We start from the raw sequence: 21,483 nt of genomic DNA, 5'->3' as shown, positions 1-21,483 counted from the left end.
AAAACTAGGTGATGCATTAATTCATGATATGCAATTTATACAATTATAATTTATCTTTAACAATAGGCATATCCAAATACTGGCAGAATATATGAACAGCTAAAGCTTGGCTTGATAATAGACTCACTCAAGTTAATTCAATTTAAGAATGAGCTGAGCTCTGTCCATTACTTCCTACTAGAGTAACAAGTAACTTGGAGCCAAATAGTCTGCCAACTCAAATAAGCACAACTTTTGGGAGCTCTGATGCGCCTTTCATCAACCTATAGTGTATAAACTTATGGTTAAGTCTGTTGGATTTCTAGATGATTAATATGCAGATTTTTTCATCTCATGAAATATACAATGAAAAGATAAAATTAAAACTATTTTAATTTTAATCATTCTTGGATCTAATCCGACAATCACCTAGGGATCTCTTTAAGCATTTTATGAAATAAATCTCTAGATCTGAAATCAAAATCAGAAGAAAAAAGAAGAACCGGTGATCAAATCACCTACTTGAAACACTTTTCCTTCTTGTCGGATTGGATCCGTCGGATGCCCAGAGTTTTTGTTGTAGCCGTGCATGCATCCGGCCTATGCTGGTATCCACACGAAGACGGTCTGATCGAAGCACCAAGGCCACCGGAGTGCTAGCACCTTACAGGCCTCGCTTCTTGATTTGGATCTGAACTTCTTCTTCTAAAACTCGAAGAAGAAAAATCTACAGCACGAACCCTTCACACAGATTTGACAGGATCTATTTAGGATGCCAAGAAGAGAAAGAAGAACTCTTCTTCTTTTCTTCCTCTCTCTAGTCTCTCTCTTTCTAAGATCAGATCTGAGGATAAAGTGGGGTGTTAAAAGGAACAAGGAAAGGAAGGGAGGCATGGAGATTGGGTCTTGCGGCAAGGAAGGAGCGCCTCTCTTATTACCGCACAACTTTACCCTTTTTTCTTATTTTTGTCACATAATACAACCTCCAAATGCCCAACCTGATAAGGATAAGATTCTATTCCTAATTTGTATCAAATTCAAAATGAAAATAGAATCCAAAAAGGAAGAGAGAGATCCAGAGAGGAGGGGCGCCGCCCCTTCACCCTTCACGCTTGCAAGGAAAAAAAAGGGCCTATCTTTACACTCCCCTCCCTCTTTCTGGCATGAAATAGGAGAGAGAAGCCTAATAAAATGTGGGTTGGTTTCCTAATTTGATTGAATTTCAATTTAGATTCAATTCGAATCCAATTTGAGCTCGATTCGAATCAAATTCGAAAAATCTGTCAAATTTAATCTAATCAGAATTGAAATCTAAGTCTAACTTAGATAATTAAATTCAATTAAACTTAAAATAAATCAAGTCTAATTTAATTAAATCTAATTTAAATTAATTAAAATTTGATCCATTATTTAATTAAGCCCAATTATTGCAACACTTACAATTAAATCTCTTTGCTAACAATTAGCAGTTATTAAATATATAATCCTTATATAATTAGTAGTTTCTTAATTCAAATTATCAATCCAATTAATTGTTTAATTATAATCCAAGCTCTTGATTAGGTCATGCTCCTTTTGTGTGTGACCCCTCATATTCTATTCTGTCTGATAATAAGACATGCTATGATCTCCATCACAGTATCATCGAAACTTCTTTCGATGGGCTGAAACAATTCCAACTCATCTCAACAAGGATCGTTGATCCAAAAATGATTCTAGTGATTTCTCACAATCCACCAGTGATGCCTAGCAGCATATAGTGGCAACCTAGTAGAATAAAAAGATGAACCCCTAGGTGTAGTCACCATGTGATTGAGTTCTTTTATTGAGTCTCGATAGGATGTAGATCATAAAAACTTGTCAAACCTTAAGCATTCGTCATATGTAAAACTTAATTAGCTTGAGTCCAATCGTGAATCATGTGAAAATTTCTTTCCATTATCACGCTTTGTAGCCACAGACTAAGGACTCAGCCTCTTGGCCACATAGGACTACTCCTCAACTACTAAGACCGATAGATTCTCTATAAGTGCACACCTACTCCAACAGCGAACCTACTACAGCCAACGAATGCCGCAAGACTCTGAATGACTAGGGACCATATATATGTGTTGTCAAACTATAGCAATCCCATTGTGAGCAGTCGAAGTACCGCAGGTCGAAGAACTACTCACACAATTATACCATCGAGATAGTTACTGACGGATGAGTAGACTTTCAAGTGACTTCTCGTTGTTGGTCATGCACAGTACTATTGTTCTCTAATAACCACCTGCACTCTCACTCTAGTATCCCCACACTACAGACTCAAGACTCATCTATCTAAAGAAAAGTGATCCGTGCACTGATCTTGATAGATCAATCACCATCCTCATGATGATTCAATGATTGGGAGTAATTTAAAAGTTAATCTATAACAATACATATCTCAAATTTTCAACTTTTGAGAATATATGTCATTGACCATTAACTCCTAGGATGATTTTAAGACACATTATTCTAGAATGAACATAATTATCTATTTTATTAATTTTAATAAATCATATAAAAATATATCCTGAAATTAATACAATATGTCAGCCAATAATTGACTTTCTAGATCATACATCCAACAATCTTTCACTTGACCAAAAGCCAATTTCCCACAAAATTTAAGTCCCATCTTCTCAAGATGGACTTCAGTCTTTAGTTCGCTAAATGGCTTAGTCAGTGGATCTACCGCATTATCCATAGGATCTACTCTTTTCACCTTGACATCTTCCATATCAAGATAATCACGTATTATCTGAAGTCATCTTTCCATGTGTTTGATATTCTGGTGAGACCTAAGCTCCATTAGCTAAGGGCTATGGTGTCGATATTGTTACTATGATGACACCTCATGACATCAAATTACAATAAAGTTATTTGAACTAAAAGACCTTACCTAGCACCTTTGAAAATCGTGTCTAACTCAGCTTCCATAGGACCTGTAATAATTGGTTATTTAAAACTCTTCCAATCTATCAATTTTTTTATTGCACACATTCTGATGTAGAGTCTCTACCATCAATGTCAGATGCAAAATATGAGTCTGTATATTCTTAAACTCCATAACTCAAACCCTCCTCCAAAAATCAAAAATAAATCTTTAGTACTTCTCAAGTACTTAAGGATGTTCTTCGCAGCTATCAAGTGGTGTACACCTAGATTTGACTGATATCTGCTCGTGACACTCATAACAAAATTATATCAAATCGAGTATATAGTATAGCATTCATTAGACTCCCTATAGCCTAAGTATAAGGAATCCAGCTCATAAGCTAAATCTCTTCAGATGTGTTTGGACACATCTTCTTGGAGAGATACATGCCTTGCCAAAGAGATAAAAATCTCTTTTTTTTTCTGAAATTTTTATTTTGAACCTCTTCAGCACCTCTTTTATGTATTCTTTTTGTGAAAGGCCTAGCATCCTTTCAGATTTGTCTCTACAAATCTTTGTTTCAAAGATATAAAATGCTTCTCAAGATTTTGTATAGAGAATTCTTTAGACAATCGTATTTTAATCGAAGTCATCATGGGAACATCTTTCCCTATCAGGAGAATGTCATCCTCCCATTGACCCTCTTATAAACACATGGCTCTTCTCATTCCTAATGAAATCAAACAATTTGACTACATCGAATATTCCAACTCTGAGATACTTATTTCAGCCTATTGCAGCTTACTTATCTTATGATTTCTATCGCTGAAAGTGAAATCCAAAAGGCTATCCCATATAGATATCTTCCTCAAGATATCCATTCAAAAAGATAATTTTTATATCCATGATCAGATTCATAATTACATATGCCGTAAAATCAAGTAGTGCCCTGATAGATTTTTCGCATGGCTACAAGCAAAAAATATCCTGATAGTCAATACTTTCATATTGACTATAATTTTTTATCGTAAGCCTCGCTTATAGATCTCTACTACTTATTCATCCAAACCTATCTTCTTTTTGTAGATCCTTAAGCATCCAATAGGTACTATATCTTTTTGGTAGATCTACTAAGATCAGACTTAGATGAAATGCATCAAGTCAACCTTTGACTTTATTGCTTCCATCCATTTTTCAAAATCGATGTCTAACATCATCTCATTGTAGGTTTTGGAATCATCTCCATGTTCTCTATTTTTCATGAGAAAAATTTTTTCTACTTCCTTTGTTAGAATACCTTAAGTATCTTTCAAGAGAATGAAAAATTCTACTCGATCTATGAGGTAAAAGAGGTCCTACACTAACTGACTCATATTGAATAGGTTCAGCCAGATCTTCAGCTCGTTGCTCTGTAGAGACTTTCTCTTTGAGCTCAATTTTCTCCCACTGTCACCATCTTGGATAAACTATTTTTTAAGAACGTGGTATGACAGATCACAATCATATTATGATCACTGAAAAGTATAATTAATATCCTAATAACTCTTTAGGATACCTTATAAAGTGAGCTTTTATAGATCAAACCTCTAACTTGTCTGCCTATTGTCTTTTGACATGGGCTGACAACCTTAAATCTTGAAATAATCAAGATTTGATTTCTTATCATGCTACATCTCATATAGTATAGTAGGAATGGATTTAGAGAGAACTCTATTCAATAGATTAAAGTATGTCCCTACAGAAATAAGGATTAGTGAGTGAGTGAACATCATCATGGACTGAACCATATCTAATAGGGTCCAATTCCTCCTTTATCCATACCCAATTAATACCTGGAGGAGTTCAATGTGAGATTATGTCATGCACATGAGATAATTTTGAAATTTTTACTAAGATATTTACCTCCTCGATTCAATCGAAGAATCTTAAAAAATTTTTAAATTTATTTTCTACTTCATGTCTGAATTTTTTAAACTTTTTAAAGACTTCATATTTGTATCTCATACCGTGAATAATCATTGATAAAAGTAATGGAGTAGAAATTATCATCTCTGGCCTGCACATCAAATGAGCCACACACATCAGTATGTTTCAGGGTAAATATGTTAGTGGTTCTCTCCCTATATACCACAAAGAATAGTTTGATCATTTTTTCTTGAAGGTATGACCCACAAATTGGGTATGACTCAAAAATTCACTGAGCCTAGGAAACGATCCATTTTTCAGTTTGTATATCCTGTTCTTTTCAAAATGACCTAACATTAAGTACCACCTATACTTATGGTTTATCTCATATCTAGATCTCTCAGATCCTATGGCACTTCTATTTGCTCGAATACATCAATATACCTTCACAAGGTGTGTCATCCTTTTCTTTAGGCTGTCTAGGTAAAAAGATAATTCCTCTTCGAGTGACCGTTAGTACTGCAGTAGAAATATTTTTCCTTGCCTAATGCCTTCTCCTTGAAAAAATCCTTCTTTGGCTCATTCTTCCGTATACCTCTTATTCCAATAGACTCTCTTGGAACCAGATGCCATTCTACGGTAAGAACAAAGCTCCTTAAACTTTTTAAGGTCTCCTAAGTAATCACCAACATCTTTAGTAATTTCTGTAATGTGCTATCAATCTTGTTCATATGGTAGTTTATAATAAACTAACCAAATGAACTATTAAGGAATTGTTGCATCAAATGCACTTGTAACTTCTCATGCATGTTCATCTCGAGTTTCTCAAGCTCTTTCAGGTCCTTAATCATTAACAAACAATGATCATGAATGGACTGTCCAAGCACAGTCTGGCTCTGCTCACTATACAACTTTTACAGATAAGTTATCATAGCCCTAAAATCTTGATGTTCTCCTACTGAGCCTTGAGGCCAAGATATAGCACCTAACCTAATTATCATCATCCGTCCATTTATCAAGCACTGAATCTTCCAGCAGTTGGACGTTTTGGCAATACAGGAGAATCTTGATCTAAAATATACCCTAATCTTTTTTAAGTTCAGAACTATTCTGAAGTTCCTAAGTCAGTCTTTTGTAGTTCATCCCGATTAATCGATTAAACCCTATAATTCAGACTAAAGGGTTTACAGCTGAGTTATGAATTGAAAAAAGAAGAAGATTCTAATAGATATTTATATTTAATTATTATTTATTCTAAAGATTTTAAGAAACAAATTAGACTCCTACTATTCTCACGAGTCTCTCACACTCCTCCATAGAGATATGAAAACCCTTACGTGATTAGGGTTCTTAGTGGGTACTGTGGTCCCACCGATATGCGTGCACCTCACCATATTCGATTATTGGATCATGCTATACCGATGAGTGGATAACTATTGTCCAATACTTCTCAAACATGTGGCAGCGATTGGTCTCTAAGTCATGAAATCTCAATGTATCCATTTATTGGTCCAATCCTTAGTTAAGTCTGACTCACTGTTCAATGCATAAGCAAAGCCATCATTGAGTCCCTCACCATGTCCGATTATCGGGCTCAACTCCATCTTCACCTAGCAACATCTCATGCTAACAGAGTGGTTGCATTTTTTCGATGCAACTGAATCACTATAACCAATCAAGAACAATCAACACCAATAGGACACCTGCACTCCTACAATGGTGGAAGACCACTAGACTCAATATATGCGAAGAAATTTGATTTAGGTCTCTTCTATATAGTCACATGCATCTCATATAAATGACAGATCTGATTCAGATCAACATATCTCATGTCTAACTAACTTGATTTAGGTCAGCACATCTGATATCTGACTAATCTAATTTAGATCAGCATATTTCATATCTGATTAACCTGGTTCAGATCAGTACAATCTCATATCTGACTGTTCAGGTTCATGTCAGTACAATCTCATGTCTGATTAATCTGATTTAGATCAGCACATCTCATGTCTGATTAACCTGATTTAGTTCAACACATCTCATATCTGATTAATCTAATTTAGGTCGACACAATCTCATGTCTCACCAACTTAGTCGGCATGGGTGAACACGAATGACTAAGCAATCTTATTCAAAATTTAATCGATCAAATTGATCAGGTAAGTGAGATCGGTAGGAGGGTAGCCGATACTTGCCTTAGACACCATCGAAATAGCCAGATAAGCATGCTCCCAATTAAAAACCATCGATCGAGACTTACTTTAAACACCAATTAATCAATTAGAATTGATGGGTCATCTAGCTACTCGGGCTCGATTTACTAAGCCAAATTAGGTTTTAAGTCAATCAATTTATATTAAAATATGAATCGACACGATCAACTACAACTAAACTCGATGTTGAGCTCCTTTGACCTAATCTTAATCAACTATTGATTAGGTTCGATCAACTACTCAAGATCGATAAGGATTCTAATCTGATCTAATTAAAAATCCTAATTGTAGTCTAATCACTAGACCTAATTGTTCAATCCATACCCTCATACATAACTTAAAATTCAGATTCTAAAAATAATTTTTAAATTATATTTAAGTGTATGAATTAATGGCTTATGATCTCGAAATAATTTCAGACCTAAATCTTATGTCATACGTCGCATATATGATTATTTTAGATCTAAAAACTATGAAATATATATCACATATATAATTTTTGGATCTAAAACTAATATGGCACATATCTGATATATACAAAATTAGATCTAAAAAGATGATTAAAACTATTTGAAAAATACTTTTCAAAAATCCGTTCAACATCTTAATTTCAGATCTAATATTTTGGTTAACTTATTTTGAAAATAATTTTCAAAATCGATAAATTTTTCATAGTTTTTTCTCTTGATTTATACAGGCACCCCTTCCACCATAGTCCTCTATGACAGAATGCCCTTTACCATGGATCTTGAAAAGTACTAGGCTACTAGGTCATTAATCTATACTAACATATCATATATACAAGTAAAAAATCATATCTATGTATCGCATACATGAAATCAGATTTCTAATCAGATTTAAATCAACAAAGCAATCATAAATAATCTAAATCTGAAATTAACTTTCAGATCTAAAGAAAAATCAAATATGAATTTATCTCATACATGTTAAAAAGCTATGGCTCTGATACTATTGTTGGATTTCTAAGTGACTAGCGTGCAGATTTTTTTATCTCATAAAAAAATATAGTGGAAAGATAAAATTAAAATTATTTTAATTTTAATCATGCTTAGAGCTAATCTGACAATCACCTAGGGATCTCTCTACGCATGCTATGAAATAAATCTCCAGATCTGAAATCAAAATCAGAAAAGAAAAGAAGAATCAGTGATTAGATCACCGACCTGAAACGCTTTTCCTTCTTCTTGTCAGATTGGATCCGTCGGTTGTCCAGAGTTTCTGTTGTAGCCGCGCACGCTCCCGACCGTTGCTGGGATCCATATAAAGACGGTCTAATCAAAGCACTGAGGCTACCAGAGTGCTAGCACCTTGCTGGCCTCGCTCTTTGACTTGGATCTAAACTTTTTTTTCTAGAACTCGAAGAAGAAAAATCTATAGCATGAACCCTTTGTGCAAATTTGATGGGATCTATTCAGGATGCCAAGAAGAGGAAGAAGAACTCTTCTTCTTCTCGTCCTCTCTCTCTAATCTCTCTCTTTCTTAGTTCATATCTGAGGATAAAGTGGGGCGTTAAAAGGAAGAAGGAAAGGAAGGGAGGCGTGGAGATTGGGTCTTGTGGCAAGGAAGGAGCACCTCTCTTATTACCGCACGCCTTCACCCTTTTTACTTATTTTTGTCACACAATATAACCTCCCAACGCCCAACCTAATAAGGATAGGATTCTATTCCTATTGTATCAAATTCAAAAAGAAAATAGAATCCAAAAAGGGAGAGAGAGACCCAGAGAGGAGGGGCGCCAACTATTGGTGCCCTTCACCCTTCACGCATGCAAGGAAAAAAGGGGGTACATCTTCATACGCCCCTCTCTCTTTTTAGTGTGAAATAAGAGAGAGAAGCTCAGTAAAAGGTGAGTTGACTTTCTAATTTGATTGAATTTCAATTTGGATTCAATTCGAATTCAATTCGGACTCGATTCGAATCAAATTCGAAAAAACTGTCAAACCTGATCTAATCAGGATTGATATCCAAGTTCAATTTGAATAATTCAATCCAATTAAACTTAAATTAAATCAAGTCTAATTTAATTAAATCTGATTTAAAGTAATTAAGATTTGATCCATTATTTAATTAAGTCTAATTATATTACAATACTTGCAATTAAGTCCCTTTGCTAACAATTAACAATTGCTAAATATGTAACCATTACATAATTAGCAGTTTCTTAATTCAAACCATCAATCTAATTGATAATTTGATTATGATCCAAGCTATTGATCAGGTCGTGCTCTTTTTGTGTATGACCCCTCAAGTTCTATTCTGTCTGATAGTGAGACATACCATGATCTCTATCACAGTATCATCGAAACTCCTTTCAATGAATTGGAACAATTTCAACTCACCTCAAGAAGGATCATTGATCCGAAAATGATCCTAGTAAATTTTTACAATCCACTAGTGATGCCTAGTAGCATATAGTGACAATCCAGTAAAATAAAAAGATGAACCCCTAGGTGTAGTTACCGTATAATCGAATTCTTCTATCGAGAGTCCCGACAGGATGCAGGTTATGAAAACTTATCAAACCTTAAGCATCCATCATATGTCAGACTTAATTAGCATGAGTCCAATTATGAATCTTATGGAAACTCCTATCCATTATCACGCTGCTATGGCCACAGACTTAAGGACTCAGCCTCTTAGGTCGTATAGGACTGCTACTTAACTACTAAGGCTGGCAAATTTTCTATAAGTGCACACCTACTCCTACAGTAAACCTGCTGCAGCCAATGAACGCCGTAAGACCCTGAATGGCTAGGGATCATGTTTATGTATTGTCAAACTACAGCAACTCCATTATGAGCAGTCGAGGCACCGTAAGTCAAAAAACTACTCACACAACTATAGCATCGAGATAGTCACTGACGAGTGAGTAGATATCTAAATGACTTTTTGTTGTTGCTTATGCTCAGTACTGTTGTTCTCTAACAATTATCTGTACTCTCGCTCCAGTGTTCCCATATTGTACACTCAAGATCCATTTATCAAAGAAAAGCGATCCGTGCGTCGATCTTGACGAATCAATCACCGTTCCTATGATGATTCAATGATCGAGAACAATTCAGGAGTTAATTTATAATGACACATGTCTCAAATTTTCAACTCTTGAGAATATGTATTATTGATCATTAACTCCTAGGACGATTCTAAGACGTATTATTCTAAAATAAAAATAATTATCTATTTTATTAATTTCAATAAATCAAGTATAAAAATATATCCTGAAATTAATATAATATGTTAACCAACAATTAATTTTTTATATCATACATCCAACAAAATCAAGCCCAGATAACCCTATGCTCCAACTCTTATTAGGCCCAATGATGAAGCCTTTCATCCTTTTTGCACAAGATTTCCTTGGAAACCACCAGGGCTTTGAGCAACATTTGGTATGGGAATAAAGTGGGTATAAGAGATGGAATAAGCCTTTTAATTGCCAAATAGGCTTTATAAAATAGGTATAGTTAAATAATCATATTTATCAACTTGTTTATACCGAATACAATTATTTGAATAAAAAACTGTCATAAGTTATTCCTAGGATAAAGTCACCTGCCTGGATTTTTCTTAAATTTAAATACTTTTGATCTATTATTATATACAGTGTTAGGATTAGGATAGGGTGAAAACACCATAGTTACTTCGGAAATTATAGCAAACAACAAAAAAAAAAAAGAAAAAACATGAATAACTTATGGTATGGCTATTCTGACGGGGTAAATCCCTATTCCTTCTCCTATTCCCCTTACCCACTAACGGATGCTTTTGCTGTTCGGAGCAAAGCAGCACCGCCGTGATGCTTGGAGCTCGGCTCCAGCGGTTCGTGGCAACTTTCGAAACCCTAAACCCTAACTTTGGTTTCTCAGTTTAAGAGAAGGGAGTAAAAAGCTCTTTCTTTCCGCCTCCCCCCACCCCCAAACCCCGCGTTTCCTCTTCGGAACTTGGCTTGCAATCGGTCATTCTGGGTTCGATGCACGAGAAACAATAGGAATCAGTCGAAGAGCTCATCACTCTCTTCTCAGATTTTTGGTGCTCTTTCGCTCTTTCTATGGATTCGAAGAGCTTAATCGCCCACAGGACAATCCAATTGGCTCTCTGTTTTGTGTCCCCTTCGAAATGGAGACGAAGAGGAGGAAAAAGGGCAGAGAGAGATCAAAATGTTGACCTTGGTTTCGCAGAGGTACTATTTTGATAGATCTAAAGGCAGAAATGAAAGCCTATCTATCATTTCTTGATCAGTTGCACAGTTCATTGTCTTTATTCGCATTATTTCGTTCTGGAAAGATCGCTAACCTAGCTCTATTCGGGAAAGGTGGATTTCATTTCCATGGGATTGCTTGTAGAACCCAAACGGGTTCTTCCACTGGTCGTACTGCATTATTCTATCCCCATGCCATGGAAATCTCATGGAATTGCTGACCGATTGTTGCTTAAATTGGTTTCTCATTCCTTCTTTCCTTTATGTATTTATTTGTATCCATCACAAATCTTTAAAAATTTAATCTTTGGCACCAACTATGTATTTGATTGCTTTAAAGTTGCAATTGTTGGTCTCTTCTTCCATCGCATTCTGAATTTATGATATAACACTGACATGATGTTTGGCACGAAAATTTGAGCAATTACTATTGTGGAGGGAGGTTTATATGGAGCAGGAATTTTTTAAATTGGAGATGTCATGGTGAGCACTATAAGATGTATAAAAAACCAATCTTTATAATGCGATCTTTTGCACTGACAGGTTACTAAAAGTGAGGGGTTCTTGCTTTTGAAATTGCAATTGGTGCTCTCTTTGTCCATCAGTTTTTGAATTTATGATACACTGTGCATGATGTGTCCACCGACAAGCTGTTGGACGAAAGTTTGTGCAATCAACCTGTGGGAGGGTGTTTATATGGGTTAGGCATTTTTGTCTGACGGTTCTTTCTCTAGGTATATCAAAGATCACGAACTTCAAGAGATTTCCAAGGCCTATGAACCCTGAAAGGTGTATGTGGGATCGGCTTTTTGCCAGAAATTATTAATTTGTGCACCTAGCTACTGAAATCTGATTCCATGTGCTATCTTTCTACCTCTTCTAAATTGTGTTCTTTTTTGCTGATATCTTTTTTCTGTCTAGCTTTATCTCTGTTGGGTTCTTTTTTGCTGATATCTTTTTCTGTCCAGCTTTATCTTTGTTTGAGACTAAGAATGTAATAATTTATTGCATATTTTATCACCTCACTTCAAAAGAAAAAAAATCACTGCATCTTTGATCACCGCACCAACAAAAAAAAAAAAAAATCACTGCATCTTTTATAGACTGTTACCTTTTATAAACTGTATGATGAGCAAGTTTTGTCTTTTATTTAACGCTTGCCACATGTTACAGGGGAACTGGCGACACCTGGCAAGCATTAGCAGTCCTGCAGTGCATGTTGTCATAGTAGTTCATTGCTAAGGACAGTGGAATCTTGATCTCAGGAACATTGTTGTTTGTTGGGGAGAATTCTGATTGATGGAAAACAACCCAAGTACATCAGAGAAGCAGATTGCTATCCCAGTTCCTGCAGAAAGCATGAAGGTTTCCTCAAATGAACTGAAGGAACCCACCCCAGACGCACCAGAGAAGCAGATCTCTATCCTGGTTCGATCAGAGGGCACAAAGGAATCCTTAGATGTACCAAAGGAAACTGGCCCAAATACACCAGACAACCAAATTACCGTCCCTGCTCATTTGGAAGGAAACATGAGTTCCTTGGATGTACCAAAGGATGGAATGCCCCAGAAAGACACCAAAGCGGAGGAGATTATATTGCCATCACCACTGGGGAAACCACGGAAGACAGGGTTTCATGTCTTCTTCATGAACATAAGGTATCACTTGGATCTGTTGCTAATTCAATAAGTTTTAGTTGAAATTAAGCAAATATCAGTATTGTACCCAAAAAAGCAAATATTAGCATATTTGCTTTGCATGACATGGGTTATTTAAGGAAATGACTGCTGAGTCATGAAAGAATTTAGTTTAAGCTAATGCTTGATTCTACAATTGGCTGACCAGATGTGTCTACAAGTTGGATGAGCTAGGGTCAGAGATTATGCGGATCGCAATCCCTGCTGCACTGGCATTAGCAGCTGACCCACTGGCTTCACTAGTTGACACAGCTTTCATTGGCCGACTAGGTTTGTACTTGAACCTTTATATTTTCTTTATCTGAATCTTTGGTCACCTCAAGTTTCCTTGCATGCATAATTCATGACATGTATGTGATCATGCTTTGAATAAGTGTCCGCTTCCTGTTTTCCTGTATGGTCATTGGTGGATTAATCAGTATGTGGCACAGTGGTGATATTATCCATTTTGTCAGACATATTACAGAAAATAATATGAAGATACCTTGCATATTTTGAGAGGTTTTATGAAGGTTTGATTGCCATTTACTATCATGTACTAATTCCTTATCAGGAAGTTTGAAATCTGCAGGCATCTCTTAAATTCCCATCCCTGTATTACATTAGAGTGTTTTTGTCATTTGATGCTTCAGGAAGTCAAGGTAAAGATGCTATAACCATAAGCAAATAAATGGGTAATTAAGGGCAAGATATTACTGATTGTGCATTCTATTAACTGGCAGTACATTTATTATGATGCTAAACTTCCTTTTTGAGTTAAAAGTAACATTGTTTGCTTGTTGCTATCAACTATGGGTGATTTACATTTAGTATACTAACCATGGTTCATTGTACCAGACCATACCATGTGGTATCGGGTATACCGAACCATACTGGTAGCAAACAGATACTCGATATAGGGGCATACCTAGTTTTGGCACCATGAACCAACCTGTACAAATATTGTGCTAGCATGATACTGATACAGTATCAAAATTGGTACAGCAAACCATGATTATTAAACTTATCATCTTGTGCTCGTCGTATTATTTGCTTAAATCATCATATCTGGTGAGTGATTTTTTTCATAGCCAAACATTTTAAAAGTGCCCCTTATCTATTCTTTTCTTTACTTGGTCAATGGAGTATAGGATCAGTGGAGATTGCTGCTGTAGGGGTTTCTATTGCCATATTCAATCAAGTTTCAAAAGTTTGCATTTATCCACTTGTCAGTGTCACAACATCCTTTGTAGCAGAGGAAGATGCCATCATTGGCCAGGGCATTGAAGAACAGCACAGCAGAGACTTGGAAAAGGCCTCTCCTGTAACTACTAATGAGAAGGAGTTGCCCCCTTGCAATGGTATGCCTTTATAGTCTAAAACCCTAATACATTCTGAAGAACAAATATACAGAACTCTCTCTCTCTATCTCTGTGTGTGTTTTTGTATGCATGAACACTTGCACTCACATGTGTGCATGTGTGCTAGCTTGCATGCTTGCGTTAACTGTTTAAACCTTTCTACTGTACATAGCTTGACCAACTCTGAATTTTCTGTCCCTGCTTCAGATTCTGAGAAGAGAGGGTGCACTGTATCGTATATTTCCAGTGAATGTACAAAACTATCCAGGCCACAGTGTAACCGAAAATATATTCCATCGGTTTCTTCAGCCTTGATTGTTGGTGGAGTACTCGGGCTGCTTCAGGCTATGTTCCTTATTCTTGCAGTAAGACAGGTCTTAAGCATCATGGGTGTAAAGTCTGTAAGTATATGAGCTAAGATTTATGAAAACTCAGTATATTGCATCTATCATTGCTTTGTTTTTTTCAACTCATGTCACCTTCCTCGAGTATGTTGAGACTTAGAATGAAAACCTGTTTTTGTAATCATGCCTTTAGATCAGCAAATCTTCATCTTTCATAATGAAAGAGTATGAACTGAGATATAGTATATTTCCGAGGCAAAAATTAACCTCCCAGTCATGATTATGCATTACTGAACTTTCTATTTTGATATGATGTTATTGAAATGACACGTAAATATCTTCCTGTTTGGCCAAAGTCATCTATACCATAATTGATCTTGTGAGGGTCTGTGTGATATGCTTCAAAATGATTGTGTCCCTGCGATTTTTATTTGTTGAAGGAACAAAAAGATAGCCAAGAAATTAAAATAGCCATGGTCCAAAAGAAAAAGAGTGTCATTGAAGAACATGAAAGCAAAGCAATTTTGTAACAAAACAAACTTCTCCAGGGTCACCTGATGGAAACATGAACTTTGTACCCATTGTGAGAAATGGGTACGAATTAAGTGGTCACATGTTGCTGTATGTCACAGAAGTTTAACCTTCAGTTAATTGTTCACTTATATATCAATAATATTGACATAATCCGCATTAGAGCTCCCTATATGCATCACAGTGAGTTTCAGTGGAGTGACAGAATGACCAGGACAGTAACTACAAGCGAAAGTTTTTGGAAGGACGCTCCATGAAGATTGCACTCTCTCTCTCTCTCTCTATGCGTGTGTGTGTGTGCATGCGTGTGTGTCACACACATATTCTGATACGATCTTGACTTTTGTTGACTGAGATTAACTGGTGAATCACATGGATAACAAAATCATACATCTTACCTTTTTTCTTTTCAAGTTTCTTCAATGTTCTCTCTTTCTTAAAAAATGCTCATATCACAGTTGAAAGGTGGGGCCAACAAGAATGATATCTTTAGTCAATCTAACTTTACCTTTTGGATGAGCAGTCTATTTCTTGCTCTGGTGCAAGTTTTGGAGCTTCTATTCCTCTTAAAATGTTTTTTTCCTAATGGTCCTTGCAATAATCCTTGTGGATGATAGCTTTAGACTGTGGGAAAGATGTAGATGAATTAGTGAAACTTTTCTTGGGTGAAGAGGATTTGATGTTGTCATCAGGTTACTCCAAGGCAAGTGTGGTCTCTTTTGGTCAATTGCTAATTCTACTTGAACTTGTCTTGTTAGTCAGTTTGTTACATGATGGTACCTGCCATGCTTCACAATAGCTACTTTGACAAATATAGGATTTCCCTTGGTCAATTTATGGAATATTTGAGAGAGGAGTTTAGGAAGATTTTGACACAAAAAACTAAAGATGGAAAGGATATGATCAAGAGAACTAAAGTTTTTATATGCTTTCTCGTATAGATTTGGACAGTAAGATATCTTCACTTTGTATGTTTTTATGTTCTAGAGCAACTCTTGTTGTGCACTTTCTTTTCATAAAAAAAAAAAAAAAAAAAAACTCTTGGTGTATTCTAGGTTCTATCTTTGACTGCCATTCAAAAAGAAACAATTAAAGAAACAAAGTAATTTCTTTCCTTCGAGGTGCTGGATACCTAAATGAAGATTGCTGAAGTCCTGCATTCAGCATCATACTCGATTTGGTTCCCTAATCTGTTGCATGAGACCTTGAGGACAGGGTTTGTCACTTGGGGAGTTGCTCCATACTATGTCTAACAGCTGAAGTGACATCAGTCTGCTTGCTGACTCTCTCTCTCCTAAAAAAGATTGCATCCTCATAGTTTTCTTGTTTAATTAGGAGAATTTTGAGTTTCTAATGGTAGAATGAGGAAGATGAGGATGGCTAAAAAGGAAAATTTCTGCTATGCAAACAGTTGTGGCCAATGGAATAATCTGAAGGATGTATGATAGAATCTGCAAAAGCTGTGTTTCACTGACCATTATGAATTTTCATCATCAAATATTACATGAACATTTGTGGATGATAATTCGATGTTTGACATATTTTTGGGCCCCTTGTGAGCTTGTGATGTTATGTTGTAGTATTTTTCCTGCCTTTGTTTCATGTTTTGCCCACTTGAGAAGTTTCTTTTTGCTTTTAGTCTGAAATAAGAGTTCTATGTCAGTTTCAATTGTATGGGTTGTCTCCTTGGCATTTTCTACTTTTATTTTTCTATCAGTAGAATATATTTTGTCCTGCTACATTATTTGTTAATGACTACTCGGTCTCTTTGGCAAAGAGACAAACAATCATTATTTACAAATTCACATGATTCAATATTTCAATTGTGTGCGTCTATAACTATGCACAATATCGTAGCAAATGGCAAATAGGATAACTTTATTCGCAATTTTTAATTTTTGTTATGGTTAAACATAGTAGATGTCAGTGAATTTTCCCTTGCTAATTGCTTTCCTTGTAAATTAGGGCTCTCCTATGCTAACCCCAGCATTACGGTACTTAACGCTGAGGTCACTTGGCTCTCCTGCTGTTCTCTTGTCTCTGGCCATGCAAGGGGTTTTCCGAGGATTCAAGGACACAAAAACTCCTTTATATGCTACTTGTAAGTTTAATTTAGCTAAGCATGTACCTGTGACAACTAGGTAATTTGCTTCATAATGGTGCAAGTGAGTTCGAAGGTTGGATCTGTGTCTGATTTGACACATACATGATTGGAGTGTGGGGTTTGGATTCTTGGCCAACTTATATATGCATCAATCCCAAGGACAACCTATCTTGCCTATCATCTTGTGATCAAGTGATGCCTTGACCATCAGCCAGACACCTATCCATAGCTGGTTGACATCAAGTTTGTAATCTGTTCATACAGCATTTTAAAGCATTTTTGTATGATGTCTTAATTTGATAAACCAAACCCAGTGAATGGGATATAGCTTGTCACTTGTCAAGTGGTTAATCCAAGTGATATTAAAATCTATTTTTATTGTTTCATTTTTCTTATAATTGTTGATGCCATTTTAATTCCTGCAAAATTCCTTCCCTGGCATTTCAGTGGTGGGAGATGTGACCAACATCATTTTAGATCCAATTCTGATATTTGTTTTTCACCTGGGAGTCAGTGGTGCAGCCATTGCCCATGTTATTTCTCAGTAAGTACCACTACCAAACTTTTTTGGCTGTTTATGATCTTGGAACCCTCTATGTTCATATGTTCATCATCTGATGTCTCACAGAAGTTGCTCCTTGCAGGTACCTTATTACACTAATACTGTTTGTAAGACTGGTGCAACAAGTTAATATCTTGCCTCCTAGTATCAAGGCCCTGAAATTTAGCCGATTCCTTAGATGTGGTAAGATTTGAACCCTGTAGCAGCAAAATACCTTGATCCTCTGATTAAACCAAATTGGTTTAGTTGATTATTATTTGTGAAGCTTCAGATTATTGCCTGATGAGCTTGGTGATCTATTAAATCTCCAACCCAGCTTAATCTGGCCAATTTAAATGTCATGCTGGCCTAACTTTTAGATTCTGTATGTGCCTGAGATTTAGCTTATATAATTGGATACATTTCCATATTGGCCATTTTGGACGCTTTGTTTTAAACATTGTAATTACTAAGTTGATATGTGAGAGCTGTGATTTCAAGCAATCTTTTATTTTCTCCATCTGAGAAGGCATGGACATCCTGATTGAGGGGAACACCAGGGTGGATACATGTAAGGCTATAGTTTGAGGTCCTAAAGGACCTGAGCATGAGCTCTTCCATAGTGGCAATGGTCAGCAGTCGCTGACCTGTCCAATTACTGACCAACATGCAGTTGTAGCAGTAATAGCAATATCTTCTTCTTCAAAATTAAAATGGCAGAAACTTATACGGAAGATATTACAGATAGCTGCAGGACATAGGTATACACTAACTGCTTTCAACACAGGCTTTTGCTTCCGGTTCTGATCAAAGTTGGGTTTACTGTTCTTCTGGAACCCAGGATTTCTGCTACTAGGAAGGGTGATAGCTGTAACATTCTGTGTGACACTAGGAGCATCATTGGCTGCACGCAATGGACCAATTATTATGGCAGCATTCCAGATATGCTTGCAGATTTGGTTGTCTACTTCTCTCCTTGCTGATGGACTGGCTGTTGCTGGACAGGTTAGACCTCATTCTCATCAAAGCTTATGACTAATGTGCACTAGTTGAAGGAAGCATGTGAAGTATCATAAAAAATCTGTAGCTTCATAAATATGTTTACATCTTGTCTTTAATCAACAAAACGTAGTGCATTTTAAACCATGATTAGTTTTCCAAACAACTGAACTTTGCTTCTTTGCAGGCAATACTTGCCAGTGCATTTGCAAGAGGGGACCTTCACAAGGCAGTGGCTGCTACAGCTCGTGTATTGCAGGTGTCAGAAGTTCAGATTAAAATTCTTCTGCCTTTTTGCCCTCAATTTATTTTTCTTAACAATTTTACATACTGCAGTTAAGCATTGTACTGGGGATGGCTCTCACACTTCTGCTAGGACTTGGACTCCAGTTTGGATCAGGAATTTTCACAAAAGACATTAATGTGATACAAATAATTCATAAAGGCATTCCGGTAAATCATCTTTCTGATGAACATGATGAATTATATGGTAAAAAAAAAAGGTTTCCTTCAGAAGTTGCAGAGAAAAAGTCATAGAGAAAGCTTGAATAGACTCTTATTTATTTGAAATTCATTGGAAACAACCATAGAGAAATATAAAATGCATTGTCCTGTATGTTTCTTGCTGCCTTTTTTTCCCTTGAAAATATAATTATGATTCTCCTGACTTGTATACAAATCTGACACATTTAACATTTTCTGCAAAAAACTGTTATTTGTGACTCAGTTTGTTGCTGGTACACAAATGCTCAATTCATTGGCCTTTGTCTTTGATGGCATCAACTTTGGAGCATCTGATTACACATATTCTGCTTATTCTATGGCAAGTCCTTATCAACCTCCACTCTGCATATTACTGAAGTCAACTTTTCTTCAACTATAAATCCTTCTGATATATTTCCATCATGTCTGGATTAAGGTTTATTGTTATGGTTATGTTTTTTATGTTATTCTCCATCTTTAGGTTGCTGTTGCTGCTGTTAGCATTCCATGCCTGGTATACCTTTCTTCAACTCATGGATTCATAGGAATATGGACTGGACTGACAATTTACATGAGTCTAAGAACATTTGCCAGTACCTGGAGGTATATTTTTGTCATAATAACATTATCTAATCATGAATAGGGAAAAGGCATTGTAGCAAACCACCTGAAAGAAATTGGGTAGATTGTTCTGCAGCTATTATTTCAAAAACGCAAAAAAGAAAAAAAAATAAGAAAAGACAGTTTCGATTTTTTATTACCATGTAACGACTTGGTGATATGCTCTGGTCAAGCCACAAAAGCACCTACTTGTTAAGACCGGTTTATGTGATAGAATATTGGTAACTTGTCAAGTTAAATTACCAAATTACCTAACAATGGTAAAACCACAACTCTCATGAGAACAGAAGAACCTTTGCCCGGACTCTCCTGCTGGTGAGCTGAATAATGTTATCCTAGTAATTATCAGATAAACCTACTTAACTCTATTGCTGAATTCTCTCTCTCTCTCTCCACCGGCCCCTGCAAGCACATACACCAGAATAAAAGATAATAACTGCTCTTATTTATGATATTATCTATTTAGGGCTCGATACTGATTTGTTTCTGCTTGCTGTTTGCAGGATGGGGGCAGCAAGGGGACCCTGGACATTCATCCGGAGATAATTTACCCTTGTCATGAAGATCGTTTACTTTGTTTAAATAAGTCATGTGGCATAAACAATATGTGTACTATGTTTACATTATTGGGTTTTGCTATAGTATTTTTTTAATAATATTTTATTATAAAAAATATTTTAGATATTTCATATTATTATTTTTATATATTTTATTTTTTTGAAAAATAATATTTTTTTTTTCAAGTGCCTTTAGCCCCTCAGTCCCCCAGCACCGGTGACCTTTAATCCCCCCCTTCCCCCGACACCGGTGGTTTCCGCCCCCCAACCACCCCCCTCCCCTCGGCCCACATCGAGGTACTGCACCGAGCGAGCGAGCGATCTTTTGTAGACTGCCGGAAGAAAGGAATAAAATAGTCTAAAAAACATGTTTTTTCATCTTGCTTTATCGCTGTTTGGGTAGTTCACAAAAATCAACTTACGTTTGCGAGCCCGCATAGCCAGCTAGGTATTATTGCGGGTCAATCAATTGAGGAATCAAGGACTCAACTAACATTAAGAATCTTTCATACTATGAACATGTGGTACTGTCAAGGTTCCCTTTGGCTGGTGGCTCTTTCACCTTCGTGACATGATTTTTTTAAAAATAGATTAATTTAATTATTATATAAAATAATTTTAATCTTTAAAATATTTACTGCATTATGTATATGAATATTTCAACTAATTGAAATCTGAATAATTTATATTTAATCTGATTAAAAATAAATAAATAATAAAAAGATCAAAATATTTTTTGAAGCATCGTAGTAAAATTTTTATAATATTTTGTCATGGTCTTTACCCTATGCCTTATACATGTAATATGGATGCGGTGGCTCTTGCTATATGATGTCTGTCCTTTATCTTAAGCAAATCCAATGTTGTTACCTTGAGTGATCATCTCCGTTGACAGTGCTATTTATGGAAGATGATTCTCTTACTAACTTGTGATGTTCCCAGTGGCATGGCATTGTTCGCCACCAAGGCAAGCAGTTTATTATTGCCTGGTAAGCTCCTGGTAATTCCTAAGATCAAGTTTAGCTCTCGGCATAAATATATTATGCTT

At 36.0% G+C, this 21,483-nt stretch overlaps 1 protein-coding gene across 2 annotated transcripts in view; it reads left to right on the top strand.

Annotated features, from left to right (window-relative positions):
- Positions 1-20,585, top strand: part of LOC105033120 (protein DETOXIFICATION 42) — a 28,287-nt gene extending 7,702 nt beyond the window's left edge. The window contains exons 1-14 of one of the 2 annotated variants that reach the window (XM_010907784.4): positions 10,308-11,200; positions 12,392-12,876; positions 13,064-13,185; positions 14,046-14,255; positions 14,463-14,656; positions 17,096-17,231; positions 17,682-17,778; positions 17,879-17,979; positions 18,617-18,780; positions 18,962-19,033; positions 19,111-19,227; positions 19,502-19,597; positions 19,739-19,860; positions 20,382-20,585. In XM_010907784.4, the coding sequence (XP_010906086.1) occupies positions 12,518-12,876; positions 13,064-13,185; positions 14,046-14,255; positions 14,463-14,656; positions 17,096-17,231; positions 17,682-17,778; positions 17,879-17,979; positions 18,617-18,780; positions 18,962-19,033; positions 19,111-19,227; positions 19,502-19,597; positions 19,739-19,860; positions 20,382-20,424 (1,833 nt within the window). In that variant the 5' untranslated portion in view covers positions 10,308-11,200; positions 12,392-12,517 and the 3' untranslated portion in view covers positions 20,425-20,585. Of the gene's footprint in view, positions 1-10,307; positions 11,201-12,391; positions 12,877-13,063; positions 13,186-14,045; positions 14,256-14,462; positions 14,657-17,095; positions 17,232-17,681; positions 17,779-17,878; positions 17,980-18,616; positions 18,781-18,961; positions 19,034-19,110; positions 19,228-19,501; positions 19,598-19,738; positions 19,861-20,381 lie in introns of those variants that run through there. The other variant, XM_010907783.4, reaches the window with a different exon arrangement.
- Positions 20,586-21,483: the final 898 nt, after the last annotated feature.

The sequence above is a fragment of the Elaeis guineensis genome, chromosome 13 (assembly GCF_000442705.2).
Source record: "Elaeis guineensis isolate ETL-2024a chromosome 13, EG11, whole genome shotgun sequence".
Lineage (NCBI taxonomy): Eukaryota > Viridiplantae > Streptophyta > Magnoliopsida > Arecales > Arecaceae > Elaeis > Elaeis guineensis.
This window is presented reverse-complemented; position numbering and strand designations above follow the sequence as displayed.